Source organism: Amblyraja radiata, chromosome 11, assembly GCF_010909765.2.
Source record: "Amblyraja radiata isolate CabotCenter1 chromosome 11, sAmbRad1.1.pri, whole genome shotgun sequence".
NCBI lineage: Eukaryota > Metazoa > Chordata > Chondrichthyes > Rajiformes > Rajidae > Amblyraja > Amblyraja radiata.
This window is the reverse complement of record NC_045966.1, coordinates 48,737,231-48,762,577: the sequence shown is the minus strand read 5'-3', so window position 1 is coordinate 48,762,577 and position 25,347 is coordinate 48,737,231. Positions and strand designations below refer to the sequence as shown.

The 25,347-nt window shown below is 42.1% G+C and overlaps 1 protein-coding gene across 1 annotated transcript in view; it reads right to left on the bottom strand.

Moving 5' to 3' along the window:
- The window catches only part of rad50 (RAD50 double strand break repair protein), a 142,427-nt gene that overhangs the window by 105,178 nt on the left and 11,902 nt on the right, over positions 1-25,347 (bottom strand). The window contains exons 3-8 of the mRNA XM_033029880.1: positions 24,559-24,642; positions 23,333-23,484; positions 22,661-22,846; positions 18,993-19,197; positions 10,568-10,696; positions 2,580-2,745 (exon numbers count right to left, since the gene is read on the bottom strand). Coding sequence (XP_032885771.1) covers positions 2,580-2,745; positions 10,568-10,696; positions 18,993-19,197; positions 22,661-22,846; positions 23,333-23,484; positions 24,559-24,642 — 922 coding nt within the window. The remainder of the gene's footprint in view (positions 1-2,579; positions 2,746-10,567; positions 10,697-18,992; positions 19,198-22,660; positions 22,847-23,332; positions 23,485-24,558; positions 24,643-25,347) is intronic.

The following is a 25,347-nucleotide window of genomic DNA, read 5'->3' as shown; positions in this document are numbered from 1 at the left end:
TAAGACCAGCAAGTCCACTCACCAAATATTACATAACATACAAACACGGGGAACTGCAGATGCTGGTTTCCCAAAAAAGGACAAGTGATAAAGTAACTCAGCGGGTCAGGCAGAATCTCTGGGGGTCATGGAAAAGTGATGTTTTGGGTTGGGACCCTTCTTCAGACTGATCGTAGCAGAGGGGTGAAAGCTGGAAAAGTGAGGTGGGAGCAGCACAAAGGCAGGCAAGTGATGGATGGACACGGGCGAGGAGGGTTTTCATCGGTAGATGGACGGACAAAGGCCAGAAATGAGAAGAAAAAGGCTGCAAAATAAGGAGAGAAGTGAATGTGAGCCAGAGGAAGGCATATAAATGGAAGGGGACGAGAGAAGGGGAAGAGGGGAAGGAGGAGCGAGATAGTGGACAAAATGGGTTCACATTCAGGAGAGGCGTGGGAAAGATAGGATTTTTTTTTGGTTAGTCACCTATAATTAGAGAATTGAAAAACTTAGAGCCCTGTTATAATTTTAATTCAATTGGACCGTATTCACGTCATTCTTGTTTCCAAAATATCACAACAATAAACTAACAAAATCCCATCATTTAACTAAGTTAATTAAATCACTCATCATCTCTATAAGCATAATCATCTTTACTAACATCTATAGTTGGAAAGTTTATGGAGAGTATTTGGAGGGATAGGATATGCATGCATTTAGATGGACAAGGGCTGCTTTGAGATAGTCAGCATGGTTTTGCATGTTCGAAGTCGTGTCTCACGTATCTGATTTGAGTTTTTTTGAAGATGTGAAAAAAGGTTGATGAGGGCAGAGCTGTAGATGTTGTATATATGGATTTCAACAAAGCATTCAACAAGGTTCCACATGGTAGACTGCTCTGGAAGGTTAGATCGCATTGGGATCCAAGGAGAGATAGTTGGTTGGATAAAAATTGGCTTCAAGAAAGGAAGCAGAGGGTGATGGTGGAAAGTAGCTTCTTGGACTAGAGGTCTGTGTCAAGTGGTGTGCCTCGGGGTTTGGTGCTGGGCCCGTTACTGTTTGTCATCTGTTTTAATGATTTGGATGAGAAACTTACATGGCAAGATTAGCAAGTTTGCAGATGATACAAAAGTAGGTGGAACTGCAGTTAGTGAAGACGTTTGTGAAAAATTGCAGCAGGAGCTTGATCAGCTGGGCAGTTGGGCTGAGCAATGATTGATAGAATTTAATACATAGAAATGTGAGGTGTTGTATTTTGGAAAGTCTAACATGGGCAGGATCTACACAGTGAATGGTGGGGCTCAGCATTGTATCGTTGCTTTTATATTCTAGTCCTCTCAAAATGAATGCGAGCATTGCATTTGCCTTCCTTACTCCCAACTGAACTTGCAAAATCACCTTTCCGGAATCCTGCACCAGGTCTCTTGGCACCTCGGATTTCTGAACCCTCTACTCATTTAGAAAACAGTATGCCTTTATTTCTACTACCAAAGTGCACGACCATAAACTTTGCTATGTTGTATTCCATCTGCCACTTCTTTAACCACTCAACCGACCGGCCCGCGGTGGGGAAGGCGTGTGCCTCAAGTACTGTAGGTGTGAGTCGCCCAAGAAAATGTGCAGAACATCATTTGTCACTATCTAATCGGTTTATCTCTTATCAATTAACAATCTACAGTATGTCCAATGGTTTTCTTCAATTCCATTTTCTTCATTCTTTTTCATCAAATTCTCTTATAGATTTCTCAGTTGAGCCAAGACCCAATTCAAGAGTCAAGACTGTTTTATGGTCATATGTCCCAAACAGAATAAAATTCTTATTTGCAGCAGCATAACAGAATATGTAAACGTAGTACTATGCAAAAAATAAAATAGACACAAAGAGTTCAGTGTGTGTCACACATTATAAATACACACATATATACACATGTGCATTCATACATATACACATACATATGCACATACACACACGTGCATACATACATATACACACATGCATACACATACATATGCACATATATACACACACACACGTACATACATATACACATATACACACCCATACACATACACACATACATACATATACATACACACACGCACATTATATATATATATGTTTTGTCTTTTTGCCTGTGTGTGCGCAACAAACAAACAATAGTGCAAAACCAATGCCCCCAAGTCTATGCAGTTTAGAGCTTATTTGGAGGTGGTAGTGTTTATCAGCCAGATGGCTGTAGGGAAGAAGCAGTCCCTGAACCTGGACATTACAGTTTTCAGGCTCATATATCTTCCTCCTGATGGCAGGAGAGAAATTAGTGTGTGGCCAGGGTGGTGTGGGTCTCTGATGATGCTGGCTGCCTTTTTGAGGCAGCGACTCCTGTAAATTCATTTCATGGCTCTTCTTCCTCCCAAAGTTACATGCAGGGAGAAATAAGAATGTACAAAAAAAAATAATTAAAAGAAAATTCTCTAAAAAGAATGGAAACAAATGTACTGCTGATTTGCACAGCAAAGCGAGTTTCATGTCTAGGTTCTAGAACCGGGTTATTGTGCAGACAATGAAGAGGTACATTCAGAAATTCCATTGTAATTTGTACCTTGCTCAATTAGCATTTCTGACTTCTGCCTGTTGAGTTTCTGGTAACGTTGATTCACACGTTCAACCTCACGTTGGCGATCATTTAGCAGCCTCTCTTTCTCATTCACGTCTCTCTGGTGATTGTTATACTTGTCCCGAAGTTGCTCGTCCGTCCCTTGGAAGACCTTAAAGCAGACCAAACTAGTCATGAATAATTCTTAGAAGGCCAGCACAGCTTCGAAAGAAATTTGGACTGATATCCAGAGGGAGAGTTGCTGCCTTACAGTGCCAGAGACCCGGTTTGATCCTGACCATGGGTGCTTATCTGTACGGAGTTTGTATGTTCTCCCTGTAACCTTGGTGGGTTTTCTCATGTTTCCTCCCACACTCCAAAGACGTACCGGTTTGGAGGTTAATTGGCTTGATATAATTGTAAATTGTCCATAGTGTGTATAGGATAGTGTATGTGTGTGGGGATTGTTGGACAGCGCAGACTCAATGGGCCAAAGGGTCTGTTTCCGCACTGTATCTATAAACTAAACTGAAACAGAAAGGAAGGGTTTAGGGGACTATAGGCCAAATGCAGGCAAATTGGACTAGCCCAGAATGCCATCATGATCGACATGGACAAGGTGCATGTTTCTGTGCTGTACACTCTATCAGTCTAAATAATCAGTATTGATGACTTAAAAGTTTAATTTGAACACTGAAGAACACACTCTTTTAGAAATATTATCAGGAAAGCATATCTTCTGTAAATCCAGGTAATATTTTTGCACGCTGTAACATTATGACAATGAATTCTTATTATTCTAACTTTATGAAATTATGATTCATTAAGCACGACATTAAAACAAGCCAACCTGGAAAAATAAATTGGTTCACCTTGATTGTTTATAGTCTACAAAGCAACATATTAAAAGAGGGACGTAGAAACAAGGAATTGCAAATGCTGATTTTCAAAAGAAAACACAAAGTGCTGGAGTAACTCAGCAGGTCAGGCAGCATCTCTGGAGAACATGGATAGGTGACTTTCGGGTTGGGACCCTTCCTCAGACTGAAGAAATTGTGAGTGAGGAAAAGGATCAGTAGAAAACATAATTCCAGAATGCTAAAAACTGTTGGTGGATTGAGCAGGGCCGAATTAACCTGTTTTGCAGCAAGTTCTTGCATTCATCACCAACTACACATTATACAAAAACATGTATTTATTCTACATTTGACACAAAGCGCCCCAAGGCAATCTCCCAACTTCCCAGCTTCTTTCCCCTCTTTCATTCATCTCCCATCCGACTCTCATTTCCCTTTTATCCCCCATTTTCCCTTCCACTGATATCCCCCTCTGGCTTTGCATTTCACTCCTCTTCTGGCCTTATCTGACAATCTTTATCTCCTATTCATCCATAGCCTTTGTCACTTACTCCACCCATTTGTCAGTCAAACTCCGCCATACCAACCCCCCTGACCTAACACTTGACACATTTCGTGCAACCACACCTCTCATTTTCAACGTTCTCCCCCCGTACTATTATCAGTCTGGAAAAGGGCTCTGACCCAAAATGTCATCTGTCCATTTCCACCACAGATGTGCTGTGTGCTGTTTCACCAAGTTTCTCCTGCAATTTGAGATTTGCTCAAGATACCAACATCTGTTGTTCTTTGGGTCTCCTCAAATAACCTTGCATTTGTGTCACAATGCAGCATTAGAACAGGTAACCAGAAGCTTGGGAAAGGTTTAAGAAAGATGTTGGTAAAATTGAAGTTAGACACAAAATGCTGGAGAAACTCAGCGGGTGAGGCAGCATCTATGGAGAGAAGGAATTGGCGACGTTTCGGGTCGAGACCCTTCTTCAGAAAAGGTTGGAAATGGTTGCAGGTTGTTTTCGGCGTCCGTGATGTCAGCTTTCTTTTACTTTGGAGAATACCGAAGTTTCAATAGTCTGAGAATGAAAATAGAAAAAGCAAAGTGGCACAGCTGATAGAGCTGCAGTCTCAGCGTCAGAGACCCAGGTTCGATTCTGACCTCAGGTGCTGTCCATGTGGAGTTTTCACATTCTCCCTATGAACGCGTGGGCTTTTTCCGGGTGCTCCGGTTTCCTCCCACATCTCAAAGCCGTGCGGGTTTGTAGGTGAATTGGCATCTGTAAAGTAGCCCTTATGTGTCAGGAATGGTTGCAAAAGTGGGATAACACAGAACTAGTGTGAAGGAATGATTGAGTGTCAGTGTGGATTCAGTGGGCCGAAGGGCCTGTTTTTATGCTGTACCTTTAAACTAAACAGCAAGGTAATGGGCTGGATTGGAAAATATGTCAAAGAATGGATGTGGACATAATGAGCAAAAATGGGTAACTTCAGTTCTACTAGTTAATATTTCATTGAAGTGCCTTCAGATATATAGTCATAGAGCGATACAGTGTGGAAACAGGCCCTTTGGCCCAACTCGCCTACACCGGCCAACAATGTCCCAGCTACACTCGTCCCACTTGCCTGCGCTTGGTCCATATCCCTCCAAATCTGTCCTATCCATGTACCTGTCTAATTGTTTCTTAAACGATGGGATAGTTCCAGCCTCAACTGCCTCCTCTGGCAGCTTGTTCCATCCACCCACCACCCTTTTTTGTGAAAAAGTCACCCCTCGGATTCCTATTAAATCTTTTTCAGTTCACTTTGAACCTATGTCCTCTGGTCCTCGATTCCACAACTCTGGGCAATAGACTGGGCATTTACCCGATCTATTCCTCTCATGATTTTGTATACCTCTATAAGATCTCTCCTCATTCTCCTGCGCTCCATGGAATAGAGACCCAGTTTACTCAACCTCTCTCTATAGCTCTACAGCAGATAAATATCAGATATCCCGACAATGAGGAACTATAAATAGCTTGGGGCGGGGGAAAGAGTGTTGGTGGAATGTAACTATATGCAAAGCGTACAATTTTATAATTGGCTTTGCAGTCATATACATTGCATTGGCATTGGTTTTGTTATATACTATACAGGCAAATCATATCACATGCGTTCAACAGGTTGTGCACAAGGGTATAGAATACAGTGTTAAAGCTATAGAAAGGGCAGATAAAAAAGTTCAAGGGACGTAACAAGGTAGATTGGAAGACCATTAATACATCCTCAGCATACAGGAGGTCCATTCAGGAGTCAATTAACTACAAACCTGCAAGTCTTTGGAAGATGGTAGTAAACCGGAGCACTCGGACAAAACCCACGGGTCACAGGGTGAACATATAAACTCTACATTGACAGCACCTGTAGTCAGGATCAAACCCAGGTCTCTGGCACTATAAGGCAGCAGCTCTACCACTGCATAACTATTGAATGTCCATTTCCCACCACGGAAACTGCCTGACCTGCCAAATTCCTCTAGCAGCACTCCTTTTAAACGCAGGCGGACATCTTGGCAGCATGGACGTTTCAGTGCAGAATAACTCTCTATATGATTCTATTAACTGGACCTCTTGACCCTGTTTGGGCCACTCTATAAGATCACCGCTCATCTGGATGTAACCTCAACTCTGCTGGTAATGATTAATTCCCCGTCTCTTTCTGCCCTTTTCATCCTACGCTGCAAGTAGAACGTTTATTAATTTCTTCCTTCAGTTGGTTGACCTAGCTTCTCACAAATTGCACTTGTGCTAAACACCCAAATTTAGTGCAATAACGAGAATGAGCAAGTACGTGGCTAGTTTCTCTCATTCAGCTTGTTCTCATCAAGATGGCACGGGGTGGGTGGGTGGGGGGGGGGGACGGAGTCAAAGGTACTCAAAGCAAGAAAGTACCTGGATCCATACCAGGTGCCCTCACCACCGCATATCCCATTATCCAAGAAACAAAATCGGATATGCAAATCGTTAAAATAAAACAAACTAGCTCTTAATCGAATCATTCAAAGCCACCATTGCATGACAGAAATAAGCCCACTTAATCCTTTGATCAATGATAGCAATCTGATTTTATGTAATTTAAAGCATCTTTTCTAATTTCAACCACAAAGAGAGATCTCGGCAAGACAGTTCTTTTAAAAGTGCCAATCGTTTCTATCTAAATGAATAACAACTCGCCTTCTTTTTGCACCAGGTTGCGGATTAATGACAGTTGATTAATTTTACACATTCACAGCAGAGATATGGATCAAATTAAGTGAATTTGGTCATGTAACAGCACCTCTTTGAGGAAACAAAGTGCAAGCACTGCAAAGAACGGAACATACACACACTGCATACACCGCCGTAAAAAATAATGCTGATATAACTGGAAATTTGTTTAGTTTAGAGATACAGCACGCAATCAGGCCCTTTGGCCCACAGCGACCTTCTATCACCTATTCACACTAGTTCTATGTTATCCAACTTTCTCAGAGACATACAGCATACAACAGAGGCCCACGCTAACCAACATGCCCCATCTACACTTGTCCCACCTGCCTGCCTTTGGCCCATATCCCTATAAACCTGCCCTATTCATGTACCTGACGAAATGTTTCTTAAATATTGCGATAGTACCTGCTTCAACTACCTCCTCCGGCAACTTGTTCTATCCACGCACCACCCTTTGTGTAAACAAGTTACCTCTCAGCTTCCCATTAAATCTTTCCAGTCACCTGAAATCTGTCCTCTGGTTCTTGATCCCCCTACACTGTGCATTTACTTGATCTATTCCTCTCATAATTTTATACACCTCTATGAGATCACAGCTCATCCTCATGCGTCCAAGGAATGGAGTTGTAGCTTGCTCACATCTGCCTACAACTCGGGCCCTCAAGTTACTGTGCTATATGACTATAACTCTACAATTTTTAGTTTTTAGTTTAGTGTTACAGTGCTGAAACAGGCCCTTCGGCCCAAAGATCTTATAGCGAAGCAAGATGGGTTACTCTCACGCAAACGTGTAGTACGCTCATGGGCGGATTCATGGGCGATTATATGACTCATTTTAGCAACCAGCCCCCGCCATCTTGCTCCGCCGTCCTGCTTCCGGCCAAAGATTGGATCCGCAGCGGGGAGAGGGAGTGCGCGGACCGGGGCAGCGAGGAGGGGGAGTGTGGGGTCCGGGGCAGCGGGAGAGGGAGTGTGGGGCCAGGGGAGAGGGAGTGTGGGGCCAGGGGCAGCAGGAGAGGGAGTGTGGGGCCAGGGGCAGCGAGGAGAGGGAGTGTGGGGCCCGGGGCAGCGGGAGAGGGGCATAGGAGGGGGGGAGACATTGTAGTGAGGGGGCAGGCGAGGGAGTGCCGGGGGGGGGGGGGGGGGGGGGGGGGCGGATAAGGCCTAGTGTGTGTGAAGTTGCGGGGAGGTTTACAATGTTTCTTATTTACAATGTTTCTTATTTAATGTCCCTTGTCTAGTCTGAAATAAAGTTCATTATTGGATCAGAAGAAATATAATTGTGTGTGTTATATGATTATATACATTTATATAATTTTCATGTATGTGTGTTTATAAACATTTTATTCTTTAACAAGAATTAACAGAATTATGAACTAACAGAATTATGAATCTAACCCTATATCACGCACAAAAACTTCCCCCCGCAATGTCAATTACCCTGCGAGTCGGGTCGGTTCCGGTTACTACAAAATCAACTCAAACACTGCTTGTGAGCCATTTAAAAAGAAATGATTTAAAAAACATTAAAAAAGACAATTACCAGAGTCAAATTTTATTCTTGACAAGAAGTATGAACTGACAGATTTATGAATCTAACCCACACAAACTGTTGCCCCGCAACATTGATTACACTGCGAGTCGGGTCGGGTCAGGTAGGCTCAGGTTACTAAAATGGGCGTGGAAAAATGCCCAGGATCCCCTCCATAGCGTACTACACGTCAGCCCATTGCATTTCGCAGGAGTAGCCTATCTTGCTTCGCTATAAGATCTTTGCTTCGGCCCACTGAGTCCCCGCCAACTAGCGATCCCTACACATCAACACTATCCAACACACACGAGGGGCAATTTACAATTATACCAAGCCAATTAACCTACAAACCTGTACGTCTTTGTAGTGTGGGAGGAAACGGAAGATCTCAGAGAAAACCCACGCAGGTCACAGGGAGAACGTACAAACTCTGAACAGACAGCGCCCCTAGTCGGGATCGAACCCAGGTCTCCGGCGTTGTAAGGCAGCAACCGTGTAAGGCAGCAACCGTGTATGGGTGCGCCACTGTGCCGTACTAATCTAAAAGTTCTTCACTTGCAATTTAAGTGCAACCCTTTGAAGCCCGGGTACATGAACATTCCAGTGGAGTACCGGATTATACAGACATGCCCGGCGTATCGGCTGATCAGGGCACAGTTGCATGACCTCAGCCATAAAAGTCTTCTGAGCTTTCAAGAGATTAAGATATTGATGTTTTTTCTACATTTGCGGCCCACTGATTCTATAAAACTCATGGCCAAAACGACAGGTACCATTAAATTCACTACTGCCCCATTACATTTAACTTCCTGTTTTTAGCCTTCTAACACTGCAGCCAAAGAGTTATGTTCATGGATATCGTGTACCACCGAGATTTGGCTCGACAGTGGTATCTTCTGCAGATTAATTGACTTTACATCCTAACATTACACAATTTAATGGCTTTCAGCACCTGCAAACTATGGTCAAACATTAGGTTTGGAAGAATGTAATTTTTATTGGTGAACCTTACTAAATGTTTATTTCTCCTCATATTCACAGGTTCACAATAGTATTGTTAATGATTAATATTCATTAATGTATTCATTAGTATATAAAATCATGAGGAGAATAGATAGGATGAATGCAGTCCTTTACCCAGGGTAAGGGTAACAAGAATCAGAGGACATAGGTTTAAGGTGAGCGAGAAAAGATTTAATAGGAAGCTGAGAGGGACTGGTTCTACACAGAGGGTGGTGGGAACGAGCTGCCAGAGGAGGTAGTTAACGCAGGTAGTATAATTATATTGAAAAGGCATTTAGACATGTGCGTTGGATAGTAAAGGTTCAGAACAGGAAAAGTTTAGATGGATATGGACCAAAGGCAGGCAGGTGGAACTAGCATAGATGGGGCATCTTGGTCAGCATGGACGATCTGTGCAGAAGGGGTTGTTTCTGTGCTGAATAACTATAACTACTTGGTCAAGAGAAAGCTTTAAAAGAGGATCAGAGACCTCACGGCTTGTAATTGTATTTATCTGTTTTTACAAACTACCAAGTGATTATGATGAATTCAAGTAGCTATTTATTGACAACTGAATATTTCCTTTCCATTTTTTTAAAAGGTGATAATACTTAATTATAAATTATCTTCTCGCATCTATAATTTTGTACCATCATAAAATCCGAAAGCAATAGGAACTTAAATCAAGGGCCTAAAATAGTATTTTAAATTTAATCTGTCAACATATGGGATATGGTGAGAAAACAGGAACGGGGTACTGATTTTGGACGATCAGCCATGATCATATTGAATGGCGTTGCTGGCTCGAAGGGACAAATGGCCTACTCCTGCACCTAATTTCTATGTTTCCATGTTTCTAGCATTATGAGGGCGGGAAGGTGGGCAGCCAGAGAGTTGCTGCCTTACAGCACCAGAGACCCGGGTCCTGACTACGGGTGCTGTCCGCTTTCCTCCCACACTCCAAAATGTACAGGATTGTAGGTTAATTGACTTCGATATAAATTCTAAATTGTATCTCTAAAACAAAAAAACTAAATTATTAAACAGTAAAAACTGAATTCTGCGAAGCCTGAGCATAATTTACTACATTAAGATAAAGCAACCTAGGAAGTTATTGAATTGTATATTTGAATTTACATATACATCCATTGCTTTTTATAAAGAAGAGAGTTAGATATAGTTCTTAGGGCTAACGGAATCAAGAGATATGGGGAGAGAGCAAGAACAGGGTACAGATTCTGGATGATCAGCCATGAAGGGCTCGAAGGGCTCGAAGGGCCGAATGGCCTACTCCTGCGCCTATTTTCTGTTTCGATTTGTCTAAATTGGGTATTGACACGCCTGATGATAGAAAAAACAAACCTGCTCCATTTTCTCTTCCAGATCCCGATTGTCCTCCTCCATTTGCTTTTTCCTGCTTTCAAGAGATTTGATGTCCATGTCCAGCTTCATCACTTTACCCAGGTTCTTGTCAATTTCTGACAAACGATCCTGTAAAACCAAACAATGAGATTGATAACCGAGCAACCAAACATCTGACCACAGCTAGCTTTTGTTTTAAATGCATTTTATTCTCCAAGCCCACAAATATCATGTCAAGGAACCAAGGGCACGCAGTGATTGTGCTATTAATACCCACGATTCTACAACTGATATACTCTACAACAGGGGTTCCCAATCTTTTTTTATCCCGTTTACCCCTGGCAACTTTAGTAGCACATAACACTGTTATTTCACTTATTTATGAACAACTAATGATGAACAGATACCGGTATACCAGAACCAAACACAGTGAGTCAATGAGAATAAATATGTACAAATCCAGAATTAACAAATTTACCCCCTGGGTAGGGGATATTTAATCCCTGGGGGGAAAATTTACCCTAGGATGGGAACCCTTGCTCTACAATAACTATACTCACCTATTGTCAGGGTATGAAGACATAGTGACATTGGAACGAGACCAATGATAACCCACACCAATAACTCCAAATCATACAATGCTTACTTGTGAATTTGAAATCAATTGATTACATAAATTTGGAAGGGAATCCCACCAACATTAATGATGGGTATGTATATATTGGATTGTCAAGGTAAACCTTTGGTTTCATGCTTTCAATCATGCTTTCAAATGTCACAGGGAAGCTACAAAGTGAACTTGGCTGCCTTAAACTGTTCCACCATGGTTCTGTAATGGTTATTTTTCTTGCAAAGGTCGTATCTGATATCCCAAGTATTTCCAGTACTTTAGATATTCATGGAACAGTCCATGTTAAACATGATTGACAGTTACAGTAATCTCCTCTGACGTCACCTGGTCCTTGTCCCTTCATTTTTTTTAATTTAGAAATACAGCGCGGAAACAGGCCCCTCGGCCCACCGAGTCTTCACTGACCCCCACACAGTAACACTATCCTACATACATTAGGGACAATTTACAATTTTACCAAAGCCTGTACATCTTTGGTGCGTGAGAGGAAACCGTAGCACCCTGAAGAAAAACAACGCAAGTCAGAGGGAGAACGTACAAACTCTGTACATATAGCACTTGTAATCAGGGTTGAACCCGGGTCTCTGGCGCTGTAAGGCAGCAACTATACCGCTGTGCCAGTGACGCCCTCGTTATTGTGCTCATATCAATATTCTAATGATGTTCTCAATGCATGCAAAATAACACATGCAAAAAGGTACCGAAATCCACAAATTAAGAGGTGTTTGAAGTGAAAAAATAACAAAAATATCAAACAGTAATTTTCAGGTGTGTTGTTACGTGTAAAAGTTGGAGCACAATTGAAGTTTGTCTGACCTCTCGTTATAAGTAATAGCCTCTTGTCAGGGAAGCATTTCAATAAACCTTTTCTGCATCCTCTTTAAATAATCCACATTGTCTTGTAATGGGGTGACTAAAACTGCACACAATACTCCAAACGCGTTCTAACCAGAGTCCTTTAAAGCTGCACCATGGCTTCCTAACTTATTCTCATTACTCTGACAAATGAAGGTAAACATAGTGAACACCACCTTTACCGTTCTATCTACTTGTGTTGCCACTTTGCAGAGCTATAGACTTGGACCCCAAGATCAATCAATGGTCTTGCCATTGCTTTCCCCTCACATTCATCCTCCCAAAGTGCAACATCTCACACTTGCTCAGATTAAATTCCTTCATACATTTCTGCATTTGTAATTGAAAAGTCCCACATTCTGAGATAGGGGAAGTGCACTTGTTTAGTTTGAATCATTACTAACGCCAGTGTAAAATGTGTTACAAAATCTCTAACCAACTTTTATAAAGAAATAAATCACAGATTTTGATGTGAAAACAATATTGACACACAAAAATGATAGATTGCAAAAACAAAATTCTGGTAGATAGTTTCAAGCTCAAAAGTCTAGCAAGTAAAGAGAAATTACTCCCACTGAATGCAGAAAAAATAGGCCATCTTGTCTAGCAGTCTATATAGGTATGGGTTCACACAATTCTGCTTCAACTAACCTATTTGGCATATCTTTCCATTTCTTTTTCATACAACTTTCCTTTTCGAAATATTCTAACAAAGGTAAAAGGAAAATAAAATACAAGGCAAGTAACCATAGATCATTTCCATACATAGTAGCCACAATGCTATTATAGAAAGGCATGTACGCTATGTATTACACTCCACAGCAATGTAAAGGTCCATGTAAAGAGTCCTTGACTTAATCCTTGTTATGTACCAGTCAGGGCGAGAATCTACTTGTTGTCACAAGTTGGAGAAGTATCTGCAAGGTTGACATAAGGTGAGAGAAGATGTGTCCATCAATCTGGAGTGTAATTCTTAAAAGGCATGACAATCATGGGTGCTCAATATTTGCACAATTGAAAGCATCACACACATTTCTAATGTATATTGGGTAGTTGAGTTATCAACTGCCCTTTCTCTTTATACTTGGAAAGGAAAGCTCCTGCCATTCCAGCTACTCAGTCAATTCAACACCAACACTCAATCTAAAAGGCTACGTATAATTAACCACCATTCATAATTTAGTTTAGTTCAGTGATACAGAGTGGAAATGGGTCCTTCGGCCCACCAATTACACTCGGACCAACAATCACCCTGCACTAGTTTTAAGTTATCCCAGTTTCACATCCTTCACACCAGGGGCAATTTAGAAGGCAATATAGCCTTCATCCATTTTACTTGTCACATCCTCAAATAATTTCAGAAGATTAGTCAAGCGGGATTTCCCCATAAATCCATGCTGACTTGGACCAATCCTTTTACTGCTATCTAAATGCGCTGTTATTACTTCTTTAATAATTGACTCCAGCGTCTTACACACCACGGATGTCAGGCTAACTGGTCTATAATTTCCTGTTTTCTCTCTCGCTCCTTTCTTGAAAAGTGGGATAACATTAGCTACCCTCCAAACCATAGGAACTGATCCTGAATCAATAGAACATTGGAAAATGATCACCAATGCGCCCACTCCCCTGATATCAGTCTGAAGAATGGTCTCGACCCGAAACATCACCCATTCCTTCACTCCAGAAATGCTGCCTGTCCCGCTGAGTTACTCCAGCATTTTGTGTCTATCCACCTCTCACATGCCAGGCTTTGTCCAACGTCTGCCCCTCTCTCAATTTTTCTCCCCTTTACTACGATCAGTCTGAAGGGTCCTGACCAAAAACATCACATCTCCATGTTCTCCAGAGATGATGCCTGACCCGCTGAGTTACTCCAGCGGGTTACTCCAGTCTTTTTTTGTAAACCAACAACCATAGTTCCTTGTGTCTACATATAAATAATAAACTGGCCTTAAAGTTCAGGTGTGTTTACACCAGTACCCAATGACTAAAGTTATGATACTTAAGGTCATACAGCATGGAAACAGGCCCTTCATCCCACACCAACCAACAAGCCCTGTCTATACTAGTCCTACTTGCCTGCATTTGGCCCTTATCCCCTCTAAACCTATCCTATCCGTGTAAACATAGAAAAATAGCAAATAGGTGCAGGAGTAGGCCATTCAGCCCTATGAACCCACACCGCCATTCAATATGATCATGGCTGATCATCCAAAATCAGTACCCCGTTCCTGCTTTTTCACCATATCCCTTGATTCCGTTAGCCCTTAGAGCTAAATCTAACTCTCTCTTGAAAACATCCAGTGAATCGGCCTCCACTGCCTTCTGTGGCAGAGAATTACAGATTCACAACTCTTTGGGTGAAAAAGGTTTTCCTCATCTCAGTCCTAAATGGTCTGTCCCTTATTCTTAAACTGTGACCCCAGGTTCTGGACTCCCCCAACAGCGGGAACATTTTTCCTGCATCTAGCCTGTCTAATCCCTTAAAAATGTTGTATGTTTCCATAAGATTCCCTCTCATCCTTCTAAATTCCAGTGAATACAAGCCCAGTCGACGTATTCTTTCATCATGTCAGTCCCATCATCCCGGGAATTAACCTGGTGAACCTATGCTGCACTCCCTCAATAGCAAGAATGTAATTCCTCAAATTGGGAGAGCAAAACTGCACACAATACCAGGTGCGGTCTCACCAGGGCCCTCTATAATTGCAGTAGTACCTCCTTGCTCCTATACTCAAATCCTCTCGCTATGAAGTCCATCATGCCATTTGCTTTCTTCATGCCTGCTGTACCTGCATGCTTACTTTCAAAATGTACCTTTCTAAACGTTTCTTAAAATCTAATAAATCGCATCAGCTACCAGTAAATGACTCGGGAATAAGAAATTTGAATGGGCTGGGGGACATCGTCATGGGAAACTTGACCACATTTGGAAAATAGTTTAAGGTAGCAGCACTTCGAAGATAAATGCACAGCCACAGCAATATCTTAAGAGAACAAAGATCAATTAATATTAACTAAATATAATCCCTCAAATCCAAATAGACATCAAACTTGCTGCATTTAGTTTGCAAACTTCTGGCATAAAATGGTCCAATAGATCATTATTTTGTGGGCCTTTTGCATTTTTCAGTTAATTTTGATTTTAATCTTTTCAAAAGGTGTGAAATTGTGGTGGGCACACGTAAAGGCAAGTCAAATGATCAAATCATTGTGAAGTAGCAACTTTTCATTTATATGTAAGCACGGGCATATTTTGCAACATACTGAGAGGCATTGATATGGGCTATCTTTAAAGTTGCCCCAATATTTTTTTTCAAAATAGGTAATTCTACAACAAGTCAGCTCCAGAGGACAAGGTAAGGTAGATATAAAGCCGCTGTCACATTTGTGGTTTGACATAGATACTTCTGTAGCTTGTGTGATATGTTTGAAATGCAACAATCTCCAGAGTGGCTTACCTTCCCAACAGAAGCAAAGTCGCACACAAATACCTTGGATATGGTCTTGTTTGTCCTAAAGTTACATTACAATGGAGGCCACCTGACTTCACCTCTACAACAACACTGCAAACTGTCAGCATCATTCCTGACAGGCTAATCAACTGATGAAAATGGGTAGATGTGTAGTTTTGTTCAGAGACAACATAAACACAGGCCCTTTGGCCAGTTGAGTCCATTGATCAGGGATCACACTGGTTCTATGCTCTTGCATCCACTCTGTACTATTTGCAGAGGCTAATTATCCTACATGTCCACAAATGTTTGAGATGTAAGAGCAAATGGAAACACCCGAAGGAAACCCACGCAGTCATAGGGAGAATGTGCAAACTCCAGACAGATAACATCATAGTTCAGGATCGAAGTCGGGTCTCTGCCTATTGACTGCGCCACTGTGCTGCCCTGGTAGTGCCACTGGCAATTCCAGATTCCATCTGTATATGACTGCATGACTATAGGGCTGCTTGACTTTATGTGTCTTCACTTTAATTACTGGGTACTATTTTAAACACACCTGAACCCAGTTTATCATTTATATGTGGACACAAGGAACTGCAGATGCTGGTTTACAATGCCAAAACTATACATTCCTAGGATTGCAACCTGTCCCTAAACATAGATAAGACCAAGGAGCTGATTATCAACTTTAGGTCACAGGATGATGAGTACGCTGCAGTCTCCATCAATAGGGACAGAGTGGAGAGAGTGTCCAGATTCAGTTTTCTGGGCACACACATTTTAGAGGACCTCACGTGGTCCAGTAACACCACTGCACTGGTCAAGAAAGCACAGCTGTTTTTCCTGAGGACGCTGAAAAAAGCTGGTCTGCCCCAACAGATGCTGGTGACTTTCTACCGCTGCACCACAGAGAGCAACCTAACATACTGCATCTCTGTGTGGTATCTTAGTTGTACAGCAGCGGATAGGAGAGATCTCCAGCGGGTGGTCTCTAGAGCACAGACGATCATTGGGATACAGCTCCCAGCCCTGGAGGACATCTACAACGCATGGTGCCTCAGAAAAGCCATCAGCATCTCCAAGGACTCCACACATCCGTGCCACTGTGTTTGAACTTCTTCCATCTGGCAGACATTATAAGGCCTGTTACGCCCACACCTCCAGACTGAGAAATAGCTTTTTCCCTAGAGCTACAACTGCACTGAATCAGTCTGCTAAGTGCCCCCCATAATCTGTCTTTGCCCCCATAATCAACCAGCACAACTGACTTATCTCAACACACTGACAGCTGCTGTAATATGTAACCTCAGTGTACATGGACCTATTTGTACTTTTACCTTATTTATTTATTTTATAGCATCGATACGGAGGTCGCAATCTTAATCTCGTTGTTCTTGTTCAATGACAATAAAGATATTATTAATATTATTATTATCATATATCCTGCATGGGTAGGAAAATAATATTTATAGTATAGACTAACTTCAGGTTACATAGTGCTAAACAGATCAGATAATTTTATAAAACTAACTATACCTAGGCAGCTTTTCCTGATCAATAGTTTAGTTTACTTTAGAGATACAGCGCGGAAATGGGCCTTTCGGCCCAGAGATGCCCACACACTAACCCTATCCTACATACAAAGGACAATTTACAATTATACCAAGCCAATTAAACTACAAACCTGTACGTTTTTGGAGTGTGGGAGGAAACTGAAGATCTCAGAGAAAACCCATGCGGTCACGGGGAGAATGTACAAACTCCGTGCAGACAGCACCCATAGTCAGGATCAAATCCGAGTCTCCGGCGCTGCAAGCGCTGTGACACAGCAACTCTACTGCGGGCCACCGTGCTGCCAGCGTAGTTAAATTTTGGCGGAAATTATCTTACAAGACTGACAATGTGAATTTGCAAACTCCTACCATTTGGGTGAATGAATTTTAGGTTAGTTCACTTTACCCCCAAGTTTATAGCTGATAGTTTTCAGCAGAAAGTGAAATCAATCAGCAGAGTTTAGTCACACAACACCTTCCTTATCTAAACCTAAAGGAAACAAGACAACTTCCTGCTTTCACAAGGCAACTTCCATGTTCCTTTTGGTATGTTCTGTCCCAAAACTCCCTGCAACCCATGAAATACCTTTAAAATGTGGTGGCAGCTAGAAGCAAGAACACCAGAAGCAAGCTGTCTTCCATTGTACTCCCCTGAATGTCCTCTCAGATCCTCAATTCAATTACTTTCCTGGGTAAGATGTGGGCAAAGGGGTTAAATTACTGGATTACTAACCCTGGACTATCACACTAGACAACAAAGATCAAATCTCATTGTGAAATTTACAAAGTTTAAATTCCAATTACAAATGTAAAAAAAGAAGACACCAGCACCGATAACCACAAAACCACCAGATCATCACATAAACCCACCTGATTCGGGCATGTCTGCCATCTTTACCTAGTTGGGCCATAATGCAGTTGACTCCGCACGAGCCAACCACAACTGCTGCACTGAAACCGCAAAAGAAAAAAGCTGCAGGCCAGGTGTGATCAACCTAGGTATTCGATTTATAGACTAGAAAGCCATTTGTTGAACAGTTGAACTTGCAAGCTCACCACACAAACATTTAGTGGGTTAGCCTTGTCGGCAAGGTGGTACGATCTCGTTCACAGAATCAGATCTTGCGTTAGACTCTTCCATCACAATTCCAAGGCCTACATTAGTCCAGAACATAGTCGCAGTGACATACAGGTGAGAATCGCAGATCCCATAATGGCCTCAATCTCATTACTGTCTACGATCCTTTCTCAGCTAATGAATCGGTGCATTTTTCTTGTTGAACACTTGGCAAAGTATTCTTTTACAGATGCATCCTGTAGAAAGCATTTTATTGGGATGCCTCACAGCATGGTACAGGAACAGCTCCATTCAAGACCGCAAGAAATTGCTGAGAATTGTGGACGCAGCCCAGACCATCTCACAAACCAACCTCCCTTCCACTGACTCCCTTCCAACCAACACTTCATGCTGCCTCGGCAAGGCTACCAGCATAATCAAGGACGAGTCTCACCCTGGTCACTCCCTCTTCTCCCCTTTCCCATCGGGCAAGAGGTACAGAACTGTCAAAACGCATACCATCAGATTCAGAGTTAGTTTCTTCCCAGCTCTAATCAGGCAACTGAACCATCAACTGGAGAGCAGTTCTGAGCTACTATCGACCTCATTGAAGACCCTTGGACTATCTTTAATCGGACTTTACTGATATACCCTATTGATGAGCATTGGTGGCTGAGGAAATACAGACCATCTTGGCAAAATTGAGTTAGGTGACATTACAATCATTCTAATTGAGATAGACTCCCAGTCAATTCCTTTCAAAACATTTTTTAAATTGTCGCTAACCTTCCATTATACAGGGAATATAAGCATTTCAAAAGAGAGTCTAACACTGATGAACACTGTGGAGAGAAGGCAAATGTGTTACCTCTATGGGAGCAATCTGGTTTTCAATGGATCGGACATTTTCCTTTGAAACAGCCAGCTGTGTCTCTTTCTCAGTCAGCTGCTGCTGGATTTCTTGGGCCTTTTCCTTGTTTTGCTTCAGGTACTTGAGCTCCACCTGGTACTCTCGGACATTCTGCGACTGCTTCAGGCGGACCTGACGAAGTGAATCTAGAGCCTTAATGTACCTGGAGTGAAACAGCAAATTTACATTCTTCATCACAACAATCGGGTTAACAGAGGTCAATGGACTATCCAAAAGATTCTCTTCAGTGAATGAAAATTCCATTTTGTTATTTAAGTGCTATAAAGTCTCAATATATTAAGTCATAGAACAGTTCTCACAAGCTCCATAGTAGATTCTATGGCAATATGTCCTTTTGCTTTTACATGATTGCATTTGCATAGCTGGGTATGCCATTAGATTAAGTCATAGCTTATGGATTGTACAATCTTGTGCAATGTTTGTTGCTATATACAGGCGCCTTTAAACTTTAGAGATACAGCACAGAAACAAGCCCTTCGGCTCACCGAGTCGCGCCGACCAGTGATCACCCCGTACACCAGCACTATCCTACGCATTAGTGACAAGTTAACCAAAGCCAATTAACCTACAAACCTGCACAAGTTTGGAGTGTGGAAGGAAACTGCAGTAGCTGGAGAAAACCCATGCGGTCACGGGGAGAACGTACAAACTCCCTTAGGTCAGGTTCGAACCCAGGTGTCTGGCACTGTAAGGTAGCGCCTCTATCACTGCGCCATCTTCTATGACACTTCCTCAAGATTGAACAAGACTCACTCCCTATCCGCTTCTGTGGGCACTGAGGTGAATGACATGGGATTCAGACTCTGCCACAAGCAGGGCAGGAGATGCTTGCTGGAATGGATAGCTCGGGAGATGTGCATGTCGACTGTCATTTGTATTGGTTTCTTGGGGTTATCAATGTTTGGATGTTCTCTCAATATCTCAAATGTTCCTTCTCCACTTTGACTGGTCAGCGGTCTAGTATTCAGCAGGGATGCTGCAATTTTTTCGTATATACATCCATGAATCAGTTTCTATCTACCTGGGGAGAGACCCTGTTGTATGAATGAGATGGTCGGCCACAAGAAGCAAATTGAGTGTAATGGGATTTCAATAGAATGATGTATAATTTGTAGTAAAAAAGGTTAAACAGGACATGAGGAAGGGAATTATTGCAGTCAGCTGGGTTCATGATTTTTCTTGTGAGTTCCTGGGTGTGTTTCTTGTACTAACGGAGTCTCTTCCAAATCCTTGCTGTTTCTGTAAATGTTATCTCCACATACAGGACCTGTGGACAATGCAAGCCATTCTTACAGGTCATCCTTTGCTTCTTTTAAGATCAGCTTTGATGTTTTTTAGAGAGTTTTCTTTAAAGTCTTTTTAGAAATACAGCTTGGAAACAGGCCCTTCGGCACGAGTTTACGCCGACCATCGATCCACCCATTCACACTCGTTCTGTTATCCCATTTTCGAACCCACTCCCTACATATTCGGGGCAAATTTACAGAGGTCATTTAACCTACAAACCTGCACATCTTTGGGGTTAGGGAGGAAACCAGAGCACCTGTTGCTCAAAGGATATCTACAGGAGACAGACAATTAAGTCACAAAGCTCATTGCTGGGATCGCAAATCAGATCATAATCACGCCCCCCTCTGGACCTCAATTTCCTCCTCTATGTCAGCCTCATTAACTCCCATCCATTTCTCCTTTGCCCTGGTCCTGAGACTCAATCTCATCTACAACCTACAGCCTACTTCTGACCTACAACACTCATCGATCTAGATCCCCTCCACCTACTAATTACCTATCAACTTCTGCAATAGCCAGTGCACAAATGTCAAGCCTTTTAGCAAGTACATTTTCAAGACTTTGAGCATGGTGCAGGGCAGAATATTGAAGCAGAGTCCTGAGGGAGGAAATAATTGTATTGGTGGCCTGCTGTGTATTACAATGCATTTCCAGGTAAAGAGTTTCTCTACTCATCCCTTTGCCATTGGGAGGAAGAGCAGCCATTTATAGTGGCAGTGGCTGAGACAGCTGACGGAAATTAATTCTCCCTTCAAAGCAGGGCCAAAACGGCCTTGTTCAGGAATCACATGCCCATCTACCTTGGCCCAGTTGAAGAAAGACCTTCCTCAGAGGCTCTCTGCACACAAGTAGTCTGAAGCTTGCTCTTTGCTCCCGCTGTGTATGTTCACCATCTGCAACTTCAGAGGTTGTACATATGATGGTACATTGTTTCACAAGTGTTCAATCCTATCTGTTGCTGGAATTTGGAATTCCTTTGGGTGAATGGTTTGAAGCAGTGCTAAGATGGACGCACGTACGCATGCACACACACACACCTCTGTTCTTGCTATTGAGGGAGTGCAGCGTAGGTTTACAAGGTTAATTCTTGAGATGGCGGGACTGTCATATGCTGAGAGAATGGAGCAGCTGCACTCTGGAGTTTAGAAGGATGTACACTCTGGAGTTTAGAAGGATGAGAGGTTATTTCATTGAAACATATAAGATTGTTAAGAGCTTGGACACGCTAGAGGCAGCAAACATGTTCCCGATGTTGGGGGAGTCCAGAACCAGGGGCCACAGTTTAAGAATAAGGAGTAAGCCATTTAGAATGTAGACGAGGAAACACTTTTTCTCACTGAGAGTGGTGAGTCTGTGGAATTCTCTGCCTCAGCGGGCAGTGGAGGCAGATTCTCTGGATGCTTTCAAGAGAGAGCTAGATAGGGCTCTTAAAAATAGCGGAGTCAGGGGATATGGGGAGAAGGCAGGAACGGGGTACAGATTGGGGATGATCAGCCATGATCACATTGAATGGTGCTGCTGGCTCAAAGGGCCGAATGGCCTACTCTTGCACCTATTGTCTATTGTTAATAATTCAGTGTTAATGACAGCTAACATAGAGTAGGAATGACAGCTAACATTGAGTAGGAAGTTAACTTCATAGTCAGACAGCAGGGAAAGGACCACACTGACCATTAGGCATCCATTTGGACTAATTTCATTATATTCTCCTCATACTCCCACCTCTCTGCCCTTCTTGCACGTATCTAAGCACTAGGGGCAATTTATGGTGACCAATCAACCCACCGACCTGCACGTCTTTGCGATCGGGGGAGGAATCAAGAGCACTGGAAGAAATTCAGGTAGTCACAAGGAGAAGTGCAAAGTCCATGCACAGATCAGCCGAGATCAGGATTGATCCTGGGTCACTGGAGATGTGAGATAGCAGCTCTGCAAACTCTTGTCATTGACCAGACTTCTCAAAACGTTTCTGGTTGTTCTCCTTTTGTTACCTTGATATCATCCAAAAATCTATCACCAAATCCCAAGTAACCATGAATGCTGCTCCTACTCACCTACATTGACCCCAAGTTATCAACCATTTTTAAGTCTCTCCATGGCCTTGCCCTTCATTAACCCTGATGTCAAATTATGATGTTTCATTGGGAAGTTTTCTCATGCGAGTGATGCAAATAATAAGTGAAGTAACCCTATACACGCCACAATGCCCGTATTGTCCTGCATTCTAGACATTTCACAACATTAATATATTTGGTATGTATGGCTCGGATCATGGAAATAAGTACCGCATTCTGAGAAATGGAAAGATATCTCACCTCGTTGCTGAGAAAATCTCATCAAATTTCTGCTTCAGAGCTTTCCCTTCACTCAGAGGCCAATTTGAATCCTCTTGATGACAGAATATGACGTTATTTAACACGGCTTTCGAAACACCCAGGGCACTGATCATCTCACGATCCATCTCTGCACATTTTGAACTCAAACTGACCTTCTCGCCATGCCTTGAAAAAGAAACGCAAATGTTTTTAATGACTTTTGTCAATCTTCTTCCTTTGTTGAGCACAATTTTCTCTCAACCCCCTCCTCCCCAAAATGGACAGAACTTAATTCCACATTTCTTTCACTATCCAGCATTCAGGATCATGCATGCGACAAAAGCTTTTCACTGTATCTCAGTACACGTGACAATACACTAAACTCAAAATTATGGAAAATTATTACCTCGGCATTATCACAATGCTGCCTGAAAGAACTTGTACACATTTTCAATGTTTCAATATTTAACGCTTTTCAAGTGGACTGCGCAGACAATAAGAAGCTTTGGAGATTGCAAGATGATGAAAGAAATGCCTCCTAAATGCAAGTATCTCTTTTCTTCCAATGAGCCCGGTCTCTGGTTCGTAACCCCGTCACATTCTTTCAGGTATCAAATAATTATCGAGCAACATCTCTCACACAGAATACTTTCCTTGCTGAGTTGGACTCACTTCATTCGTGTAATCACCCCTTCCAAGGTTTTGAATTCAGTCTTTTTTCCCTTCTGAGTGCAAAGCATTGACCTCTGCACAGCCACCATTCCGCCATTCACATCTCGAAACTGGAGACGGATTTGGGCCCGCACATCAGTTTCATTGGCAACCTTTATCGAAAACAAACGTGCTTATTTCCTGACCTCATTTATTGCAAATCTTAACAATGCAAGTTGGTGATTAATCTCACACTTGTTTAAAACACATGTTTTCATCTCCCATTTGCATCATTGCAAAGAATAACACTGGTGGGCTGAAGGTTTCGAGCATTTCTCCCTTGCGATGGAAACTTTGCTACTGTTCTTGAATTCATAACAACCATAACTTATCATAGAAAACAATGTAAAAACAAGGACTGCAGGCAGATGCATGACCCGTTGAGTTACTCCAGCACTGTATGTCTATCTTTTGCAGAAAATAATGTGGCTAACATGTAAAAATAAGCTGCCGTTATAAATCATATATAGTTCTATTAGCCATATAATATTTAGATCTTCTATCAACCCAAAATCAACTATATAGAAAACAAAAGATCTGCATTCACAAATAAATTTCGAGTTTAAATTTGTGCAGCAATTAATTGTAAAAACAGTAATATTACGATTTCATGTAGAAGTTCAAGTGCAAAATTTGTCATTTTATTTAGGCTGGTTGTAAAAGGATGAAGATAAATGAATTAGGGGAGCACAGTTGCACAGCTGATAGAGCCATCATCTCACAGTGCCAAAGACCTGGGTTTGATCCTGATCTCGGGTACTGTCTGTGTGAAGTTTGCATATTCTCTGTGACCATGGGGGTTTCTTCTGGGTGCCCCGGTTCCCCTTCTTCAGACCCAGAAGATCTCAACTCGAAACGTCACCTATTCCTTTTCTCCAGAGATGCTGCCTGACCCACTGAAATGGACATTTGTTTCCACTAATCTTTCGTTCTTCACCTATACATGGGACTAGCTCCATTAACCAACTAAGTTGACATGGATGAGTTGGGCCGAAGGACCTTTTTCCATGCAGTAACATTCTCTGATTCCATGAGATAATCTTAAACGCAAGGCATGCAAAAAAAAAAGATCTTGTAAGCACACAACAGCATACGTCAGCATAAGACCATTTGAAATTGCCACTGGACAATTTGAAACAACCATTTTGGTCACAAATACAATGTGCAACTTGATAAATCTGCCCTACCTTTGGATCATGCACAAATGTTTGTCCTTTGGTTCCAGGAGGAAAGTCACCTGTACAAATGTACTTTAAGCACTCAATTATAGTCTGCAACACAAAGATTGAATATACATAAAATAAAATTGAGTCTATCACATTAAATTCTATATCATGAAAATGGTTCAAAAACTCCAAGAACACTTAATAAATTAGTTAAGGTTCCAATCGTAGGCTTATCCTCTTGAAGGTTAGATTGTATGGGATCCACGAAAAGCTCGCCAATGGAAACAGGAAAGGCTTCATGGAAAGCAGCAGAAGGTGGTGGTGCAAAGTTGTTTCTCGGACTGGAGGCCTGTGACTGGTGGTGCGTCTCAGGGATTGGTGCTGGGCCCATTGCTTTTTGTGGTTTATATCAATGATTTGGATGAGAATATAAAATACATTACTAGTAAGTTTGCAGATGACACAAAAGCAGGTGGTATCGTAGAGGGTTATCGAAGATGGTTATCAAACATCACAGTAAGATCTTGATCAGCTGGGCTAGTCTGCCAGGGAATGGCTAATGGAGTTCAATACAGATAAGTGTGAGATGTTGCATATTGGAAAGTCAAACCAGGGCAGGACCTTCACAGTGAATGGCAGGGCTCGAAAAAGGTCAATGAAGGAAAAATCTTCTTGACCACCTTATCTACTAGTGACACCACTTTCAGAGAACTATGTACCTATAACTCTTAGATTCCTCTGCCCTACCATTCTGCCACTATCTTTCCCATATTCCCATCAGCTCTCTTCCTCCCATGTGATTTAACCCTC